We start from the raw sequence: 10000 nt of genomic DNA, 5'->3' as shown, positions 1-10000 counted from the left end.
ACAGCCTCTGTCAGGTTCAGCCTCCGTCAGGTTCAGCCTCCGTCAGTCTGAACCTCCGTCAGTCTGAACCTCCGTCAGGTTCAGCCTCTGTCAGGTTCAGCCTCCGTCAGTCTGAACCTCCGTCAGGTAGAACCTCCGTCAGTCTCCAGCAGGGGGAACCCACTCCTCTGCTTGTGTCCTCCCAGTTCTCATGAGAACGGCTTCATGGAGGACCTGGACAAGACGTGGGTTCGATACCAGGAGTGTGACTCCCGGAGCAACGCCCCCGCCACGCTCACCTTCGAAAACATGGCGGGTGAGTTCTGTTCCCGCCACAGCAGGTCAGAGGTCAGTGTCAGGAGGTCAGAGGTCAGTGTCAGGAGGTCAGTGTCAGGAGTTCAGAGGTCAGTGTCAGCAGGTCAGAGGTCAGTGTCAGCAGGTCAGAGGTCAGCAGGTCAGAGGTCAGTATCAGGAGGTCAGCAGGTCAGTGTCAGCAGGTCAGCAGGTCAGAGGTCAGTATCAGGAGGTCAGAGGTCAGTAGGTCAGCGGTCAGTGTCAATAGGTCAGAGGTCAGTGTCAGCAGGTCAGAGGTCAGGAGGTCAGTGTCAGGAGTTCAGAGGTCAGTGTCAGCAGGTCAGTGTCAGAAGGTCAGAGGTCAGTATCAGGAGGTCAGCAGGTCAGAGGTCAGCAGGTCAGAGGCCAGTATCAGGAGGTCAGCAGGTCAGAGGTCAGTAGGTCAGAGGTCAATAGGTCAGTATCAGGAGGTCAGCAGGTCAGAGGTCAATAGGTCAGTATCAGGAGGTCAGTAGGTCAGAGGTCAATAGGTCAGTATCAGGAGGTCAGCAGGTCAGAGGTCAATAGGTCAGTATCAGGAGGTCAGTAGGTCAGAGGTCAATAGGTCAGTATCAGGAGGTCAGCAGGTCAGAGGTCAATAGGTCAGTAGGTCAGAGGTCAATAGGTCAGTATCAGGAGGTCAGCAGGTCAGAGGTCAATAGGTCAGTATCAGGAGGTCAGCAGGTCAGAGGTCACGGCTCAGTGTCACTTCCTGTTTCCTCAGGGGTGTTCATGCTGGTTGCCGGCGGCATCGTTGCTGGAATCTTCCTCATCTTCATCGAAATCGCCTACAAACGACACAAAGACGCCCGGAGGAAGCAGATGCAGCTCGCCTTTGCTGCCGTCAACGTGTGGAGGAAAAACCTGCAGGTATCAGCTTGACCCCTGACCTCTACTTTGACCTCTTCTTTACCCCTGACCTCTACTTTGACCTCCTCTTTACCCTGTGACTTGACTTTGACCTCTTCTTTTACCCCCTGGCCTCTACTTTGACCTCTACTTTAACCCCCTGACCTCTACTGTGACCTCTTCTTTTACCCTGTGACCTCTACTTTGACCTCTCCTTTAACCCCTAACCTCTACTTTGACCTCTTCTTTTACCCCCTGACCTCTACTTTGACCTCCTCTTTACCATGTGACTTGACTTTGACCTCTTCTTTACCCTGTGACCTCTACTTTGACCTCTCCTTTAACCCCTGACCTCTACTGTGACCTCTACTTTAACCCCCTGACCTCTACTGTGACCTCTATTTAACCCCTGACCTCTACTGTGACCTCTACTTTAACCCCATGACCTCTACTGTGACCTCTATTTTAACCCCTGACCTCTACTTTGACCTCTTCTTTTACCCTGTGACCTCTACTGTGACCTCTACTTTGACCTGTGACCTCTACTTTTACCTCCTCTTTACCCCCTGACCTCTACTGTGACCTCTACTTTAACCCCCTGACCTCTACTTTGACCTCCTCTTTACCCTGTGACCTTGACTTTGACCTCTTCTTTACCCTGTGACCTCTACTTTGACCTCTACTTTGACCTGTGACCTCTACTTTGAGACCGATTCCTTGATCCTTGCTCTCTCTGTTTGTTTCTTTCTCTTGTAGCCGTACCCAACTGACATCACCGGCCAGCTCAACCTATCAGATCCCTCCGTCAGCACCGTGGTTTAGGGGGGGGCTCATTTCCACTGCACAGTATTATGATACTGTGTGGTACAGTACAGTGTGGTATGGTATGGTATGGTATGGTAGTTTAGTACTGTATGGTATGGTATGGTAGTATTGTACTGTATGGTACAGTACGGTATGGTATGGTATGGTAGTATAGTACTGTATGGTACAGTAGAGTATGGTGTGGTATGGTAGTATAGTACTGTATGGTACAGTAGAGTATGGTGTGGTATGGTAGTATAGTACTGTACCATGCCATTCTGCTCACATACTGCACAGTGGAAACGAGGCTATAATGAACCCTGGCGAGTCCGGGACTGGGTCCCCTGCGGGGGGGGGGGGGGGGGGGGGGGTGATAGTAGGAACACACAGAGAGATTGATGTCATTAAAGCTTTAGTTTCCTGTTAGTTTTCCTAATCAATCACTGAGTTATCAATCACTGAGTTATGATCACACTTCTTCACTGGTTTCTTCTTGATTGATTATTGGAGGAACTTTCCTCCTTTTCCATGAAGTCACAGCGACACCTGATCAATCAAGACCCGATCAATCAGGACCCGATCAATCAAGACCCGATCAATCAGGACCCGATCAATCAAGACCCGATCAATCAGGACCCGCTCAATCAAGACCCGATCAATCAAGACCCGATCAATCAGGACCCGCTCAATCAAGACCCGATCAATCAAGACCCGATCAGTCAAGACCCGATCAGTCAAGACCCGATCAATCAGGACCCGATCAATCAAGACCCGATCAATCAGGACCCGATCAATCAGGACCCGATCAATCAAGACCCGATCAATCAAGACCCGATCAATCAAGAACTGATCAGTCAAGACCCGATCAGTCAAAACCCGATCAATCAAGACCCGATCAATCAAGACCCGATCAATCAGGACCCGATCAATCAAGACCCGATCAATCAAGACCCGATCAATCAAGACCCGATCAGTCAAGACCTGATCAATCAAGACCCGATTAGTCAAGACCCGCTCAATCAAGACCCGATCAATCAAGACCCGATCAATCAGGACCCGATCAGTCAGGCGCCAGTCAGAAAAGCTCTTCACACAGACTTGGTTCAGGACAAGCTGAAGTTAGAGGAGGACAAGCTGCAGTTAGAGGAGGACAAGCTGCAGTTAGAGGAGGACAAGCTGCAGTTAGAGGAGGACAAGCTGCAGTTAGAGGAGGACAAGCTGCAGTTAGAGGAGGACAAGCTGAAGTTAGAGGAGGACAAGCTGAAGTTAGAGGAGGACAAGCTGCAGTTAGAGGAGGACAAGCTGAAGTTAGAGGAGGACAAGCTGCAGGTAGAGGAGGACAAGCTGAAGTTAGAGGAGGACAAGCTGCAGTTAGAGGAGGACAAGCTGCAGTTAGAGGAGGACAAGCTGAAGTTAGAGGAGGACAAGCTGCAGGTAGAGGAGGACAAGCTGCAGTTAGAGGAGGACAAGCTGAAGTTAGAGGAGGACAAGCTGCAGGTAGAGGAGGACAAGCTGCAGTTAGAGGAGGACAAGCTGCAGTTAGAGGAGGACAAGCTGAAGGTAGAGGAGGACAAGCTGAAGTTAGAGGAGGACAAGCTGCAGGTAGAGGAGGACAAGCTGCAGTTAGAGGAGGACAAGCTGCAGTTAGAGGAGGACAAGCTGAAGGTAGAGGAGGACAAGCTGCAGTTAGAGGAGGACAAGCTGAAGGTAGAGGAGGACAAGCTGCAGTTAGAGGAGGACAAGCTGAAGTTAGAGGAGGACAAGCTGAAGTTAGAGGAGGACAAGCTGCAGTTAGAGGAGGACAAGCTGAAGGTAGAGGAGGACAAGCTGCAGTTAGAGGAGGACAAGCTGAAGTTAGAGGAGGACAAGCTGCAGTTAGAGGAGGACAAGCTGCAGTTAGAGGAGGACAAGCTGCAGTTAGAGGAGGACAAGCTGCAGGTAGAGGAGGACAAGCTGCAGGTAGAGGAGGACAAGCTGAAGTTAGAGGAGGACAAGCTGCAGTTAGAGGAGGACAAGCTGCAGGTAGAGGAGGACAAGCTGCAGTTAGAGGAGGACAAGCTGAAGTTAGAGGAGGACAAGCTGCAGTTAGAGGAGGACAAGCTGCAGTTAGAGGAGGACAAGCTGAAGTTAGAGGAGGACAAGCTGCAGTTAGAGGAGGACAAGCTGCAGGTAGAGGAGGACAAGCTGCAGTTAGAGGAGGACAAGCTGAAGTTAGAGGAGGACAAGCTGCAGTTAGAGGAGGACAAGCTGCAGTTAGAGGAGGACAAGCTGAAGTTAGAGGAGGACAAGCTGAAGGTAGAGGAGGACAAGCTGAAGTTAGAGGAGGACAAGCTGCAGTTAGAGGAGGACAAGCTGCAGTTAGAGGAGGACAAGCTGAAGTTAGAGGAGGACAAGCTGCAGTTAGAGGAGGACAAGCTGAAGTTAGAGGAGGACAAGCTGAAGTTAGAGGAGGACAAGCTGCAGTTAGAGGAGGACAAGCTGCAGGTAGAGGAGGACAAGCTGAAGTTAGAGGAGGACAAGCTGCAGGTAGAGGAGGACAAGCTGCAGTTAGAGGAGGACAAGCTGCAGTTAGAGGAGGACAAGCTGAAGTTAGAGGAGGACAAGCTGCAGTTAGAGGAGGACAAGCTGCAGGTAGAGGAGGACAAGCTGCAGTTAGAGGAGGACAAGCTGCAGGTAGAGGAGGACAAGCTGCAGTTAGAGGAGGACAAGCTGCAGGTAGAGGAGGACAAGCTGCAGTTAGAGGAGGACAAGCTGCAGGTAGAGGAGGACAAGCTGCAGTTAGAGGAGGACAAGCTGAAGTTAGAGGAGGACAAGCTGCAGTTAGAGGAGGACAAGCTGCAGGTAGAGGAGGACAAGCTGGAGTTAGAGGAGGACAAGCTGCAGTTAGAGGAGGACAAGCTGCAGTTAGAGGAGGACAAGCTGAAGTTAGAGGAGGACAAGCTGCAGGTAGAGGAGGACAAGCTGAAGTTAGAGGAGGACAAGCTGCAGGTAGAGGAGGACAAGCTGCAGGTAGAGGAGGACAAGCTGCAGTTAGAGGAGGACAAGCTGCAGATAGAGGAGGACAAGCTGCAGTTAGAGGAGGACAAGCTGAAGGTAGAGGAGGACAAGCTGCAGATAGAGGAGGACAAGCTGAAGGTAGAGGAGGACAAGCTGAAGTTAGCATTGTTTTGACTGATGGTTTTAATGTTTTGGCTGATGGTTTTATTGTTTTGACTGATGGTTTTAATGTTTTGACTGATGGTTTTATTGTTTTGACTGATGGTTTTAATGTTTTGACTGATGGTTTTAATGTTTTGAATGATGGTTTTAATGTTTTGAATGATGGTTTTAATGTTTTGACTGATGGTTTTAATGTTTTGGCTGATGGTTTTAATGTTTTGACTGATGGTTTTATTGTTTTGACTGATGGTTTTAATGTTTTGACTGATGGTTTTAATGTTTTGACTGATGGTTTTAATGTTTTGAATGATGGTTTTAATGTTTTGGCTGATGGTTTTAATGTTTTGACTGATGGTTTTAATGTTTTGGCTGATGGTTTTAATGTTTTGGCTGATGGTTTTAATGTTTTGGCTGATGGTTTTAATGTTTTGAATGATGGTTTTAATGTTTTGAATGATGGTTTTAATGTTTTGAATGATGGTTTTAATGTTTTGGCTGATGGTTTTAATGTTTTGAATGATGGTTTTAATGTTTTGGCTGATGGTTTTAATGTTTTGACTGATGGTTTTAATGTTTTGGCTGATGGTTTTAATGTTTTGACTGATGGTTTTAATGTTTTGAATGATGGTTTTAATGTTTTGAATGATGGTTTTAATGTTTTGGCTGATGGTTTTAATGTTTTGACTGATGGTTTTAATGTTTTGACTGATGGTTTTAATGTTTTGGCTGATGGTTTTAATGTTTTGAATGATGGTTTTAATGTTTTGAATGATGGTTTTAATGTTTTGGCTGATGGTTTTAATGTTTTGACTGATGGTTTTAATGTTTTGGCTGATGGTTTTAATGTTTTGGCTGATGGTTTTAATGTTTTGAATGATGGTTTTAATGTTTTGGCTGATGGTTTTAATGTTTTGAATGATGGTTTTAACGTTTTGAATGATGGTTTTAATGTTTTGGCTGATGGTTTTAATGTTTTGAATGATGGTTTTAATGTTTTGAATGATGGTTTTAATGTTTTGAATGATGGTTTTAATGTTTTGGCTGATGGTTTTAATGTTTTGACTGATGGTTTTAATGTTTTGACTGATGGTTTTAATGTTTTGGCTGATGGTTTTAATGTTTTGGCTGATGGTTTTAATGTTTTGGCTGATGGTTTTAATGTTTTGAATGATGGTTTTAATGTTTTGAATGATGGTTTTAATGTTTTGACTGATGGTTTTAATGTTTTGGCTGATGGTTTTAATGTTTTGGCTGATGGTTTTAATGTTTTGAATGATGGTTTTAATGTTTTGAATGATGGTTTTAATGTTTTGGCTGATGGTTTTAATGTTTTGACTGATGGTTTTAATATTTTGACTGATGGTTTTATTGTTTTGACTGATGGTTTTATTGTTTTGGCTGATGGTTTTAATGTTTTGGCTGATGGTTTTAATGTTTTGACTGATGGTTTTAATGTTTTGACTGATGGTTTTATTGTTTTGACTGATGGTTTTAATGTTTTGACTGATGGTTTTATTGTTTTGACTGATGGTTTTAATGTTTTGACTGATGGTTTTAATGTTTTGGCTGATGGTTTTATTGTTTTGGCTGATGGTTTTATTGTTTTGACTGATGGTTTTAATGTTTTGGCTGATGGTTTTAATGTTTTGACTGATGGTTTTAATGTTTTGGCTGATGGTTTTATTGTTTTGGCTGATGGTTTTAATGTTTTGACTGATGGTTTTAATGTTTTGACTGATGGTTTTAATGTTTTGGCTGATGGTTTTAATGTTTTGGCTGATGGTTTTAATGTTTTGGCTGATGGTTTTAATGTTTTGGCTGATGGTTTTAATGTTTTGACTGATGGTTTTATTGTTTTGGCTGATGGTTTTATTGTTTTGGCTGATGGTTTTAATGTTTTGGCTGATGGTTTTATTGTTTTGACTGATGGTTTTAATGTTTTGGCTGATGGTTTTATTGTTTTGGCTGATGGTTTTAATGTTTTGGCTGATGGTTTTAATGTTTTGGCTGATGAGACAAACTCAAAGAGAAAAGCTTCACCATGAACTTGTTGCTGTGAGACGGAGCCTGATTGATTCCTGCTGATTAGAAACTTATTGATCAGGTTATATGAAAGTGGGCGGAGCCTCTGAGACACACTTTGAGATCATGTGACGGTGGAGCCAAAGTCTTTGTTCTCGAGTCCTGAGTTGAGTCCCACGTTGGGACAGTCGAGTCCCAAGCCAAGTCCAAGTCCTGGACGTTTGCTGCAGTCCTGAACGAGTCGGTCAAGAGGAACTGCTGAGGACAGTTTTGGACGAGACGTCCAGAGTCTCGTGAGACGGAAGCTTGTAGACCTTGTTTTCACAATGTTCGTCTGTCAAACAAAGCAAAGCTCCTACAGTCCAGACATCTGGAGACACTTTCACTCCTTTAATGGAAGAAAAGAAAAGAAAATGAAGAATTTAGAATGAAGCATGTTTTGTCCTCCATTGTCTAAAATACTCGCCCCACCGGGAGTCGTGTCGGCTCCTCGCCCCACCGGGAGTCGTGTCGGCGCCTCGCCCCACCGGGAGTCGTGTCGGCTCCTCGCCCCACCGGGAGTCGTGTCGGCGCCTCGCCCCACCGGGAGTCGTGTCGGCGCCTCGCCCCACCGGGAGTCGTGTCGGCTCCTCGCCCCACCGGGAGTCGTGTCGGCGCCTCGCCCCACCGGGAGTCGTGTCGGCTCCTCGCCCCACCGGGAGTCGTGTCGGCGCCTCGCCCCACCGGGAGTCGTGTCGGCGCCTCGCCCCACCGGGAGTCGTGTCGGCTCCTCGCCCCACCGGGAGTCGTGTCGGCGCCTCGCCCCACCGGGAGTCGTGTCGGCTCCTCGCCCCACCGGGAGTCGTGTCGGCGCCTCGCCCCACCGCGAGTCGTGTCGGCGCCTCGCCCCACCGGGAGTCGTGTCGGCTCCTCGCCCCACCGGGAGTCGTGTCGGCGCCTCGCCCCACCGGGAGTCGTGTCGGCGCCTCGCCCCACCGGGAGTCGTGTCGGCGCCTCGCCCCACCGGGAGTCGTGTCGGCGCCTCGCCCCACCGGGAGTCGTGTAGGCTCCTCGCCCCACCGGGAGTCGTGTCGGCTCCTCGCCCCACCGGGAGTCGTGTCGGCGCCTCGCCCCACCGGGAGTCGTGTCGGCGCCTCCGCCCCACCGGGAGTCGTGTCGGCGCCTCGCCCCACCGGGAGTCGTGTCGGCGCCTCCGCCCCACCGGGAGTCGTGTCGGCGCCTCGCCCCACCGGGAGTCGTGTCGGCGCCTCGCCCCACCGCGAGTCGTGTCGGCGCCTCGCCCCACCGGGAGTCGTGTCGGCTCCTCGCCCCACCGCGAGTCGTGTCGGCGCCTCGCCCCACCGGGAGTCGTGTCGGCTCCTCGCCCCACCGCGAGTCGTGTCGGCGCCTCGCCCCACCGGGAGTCGTGTCGGCGACACTCCTCTGGCTCCGCCCATCATAGACACTGATGTTGCTCTGGCTCCGCCCACCTTAGACACTGATGTTGCTCTGGCTCCGCCCACCTTAGACACTGATGTTGCTCTGGCTCCGCCCACCTTAGACACTGATGTTGCTCTGGCTCCGCCCACCTTAGACACTGATGTTGCTCTGGCTCCGCCCACCTTAGACACTGATGTTGCTCTGGCTCCGCCCACCTTAGACACTGATGTTGCTCTGGCTCCGCCCACCACAGACACTGATGTTCCTGAGATTTTTGGCGAGGCTTTAAATCAAAGTTCACTTCAGATTTCATGGAAAATGTTTTTCTCACTCTGGATGTTTCAGTATTGTAACAGCAGTTTTACTTCAAACCACAGTCACAGGTATAAATATAAATATAAATATAAATATATATATATACACAAAAAACGTGACTTTGTACACGTATCAGCTGTTGGTCCTGTTTGTTTGTTCCTGCTTGTTTTCAAACCGAGTTGTTCACTTCCTGCTGAATCTCTAAAAGATCAAAGGTTCTGTCTGATTCTGTTCCTTAACTTTGTAACTTTCCTCTTTGTTGTTTCTCTTTGAGGCTGACATGTAACTGTAATGTAACTGACCTGTAACTGACATGTAACTGACCTGCAACTAACATGTTACTGACATGTTACTGACATGTAACTGACGTGTTACTGACATGTAACTGACCTGTAGCTGACCTGTAACTGACATGTGACTGACCTGTAACTGACATGTAACTGACATGTAACTGACCTGTAACTGACATGTAACTGACATGTAGCAGACATGTAACTGACATGCAACTGAAATGTAACTGACATGCAACTGACCTGTAACTGACATGTAACTGACATGTAACTGACATGAAGCAGACGAATAACTGACATGTAACTGATATGTAACAGACCTGTAACAGACATGTAACTGACATGAAGCAGAGGAGTAACTGACATGAAGCAGACATGTTACTGACATGTAACTGACCTGTAGCTGACCTGCAACTGACATGTAACTGACCTGTAACTGACATGTAACTGACATGTAACTGACATGTAGCAGACATGTAACTGACATGTGACTGACCTGTAACTGACATGTAACTGACATGTAACTGACCTGTAACTGACATGTAACTGACATGTAGCAGACATGTAACTGACATGCAACTGAAATGTAACTGACATGCAACTGACCTGTAACTGACATGTAACTGACATGTAACTGACATGAAGCAGACGAATAACTGACATGTAACTGATATGTAACAGACCTGTAACAGACATGTAACTGACATGAAGCAGAGGAGTAACTGACATGAAGCAGACATGTTACTGACATGTAACTGACCTGTAGCTGACCTGTAACTGACATGTAACTGACCTGTAACTGACATGTAACTGACATGTAACTGACATGT

At 47.7% G+C, this 10000-nt stretch overlaps 1 protein-coding gene across 1 annotated transcript in view; it reads left to right on the top strand.

Moving 5' to 3' along the window:
- The window catches only part of LOC308148555 (glutamate receptor ionotropic, NMDA 1-like), a gene marked incomplete at both ends in the record, with an annotated part of 19790 nt that extends 17807 nt beyond the window's left edge, over window positions 1-1983 (top strand). The window contains 3 exons of the mRNA XM_080522030.1: window positions 186-295; window positions 1037-1182; window positions 1918-1983. Of these exons, the coding sequence (XP_080378156.1) occupies window positions 186-295; window positions 1037-1182; window positions 1918-1983 (322 nt within the window). The remainder of the gene's footprint in view (window positions 1-185; window positions 296-1036; window positions 1183-1917) is intronic.
- Window positions 1984-10000: the final 8017 nt, after the last annotated feature.

This window comes from Blennius ocellaris, assembly GCF_963422515.1.
Source record: "Blennius ocellaris genome assembly, contig: SCAFFOLD_73, whole genome shotgun sequence".
NCBI lineage: Eukaryota > Metazoa > Chordata > Actinopteri > Blenniiformes > Blenniidae > Blennius > Blennius ocellaris.
The sequence above is the reverse complement of the archived record's forward strand: the minus strand, read 5'-3'. Positions and strand labels throughout refer to the sequence as shown.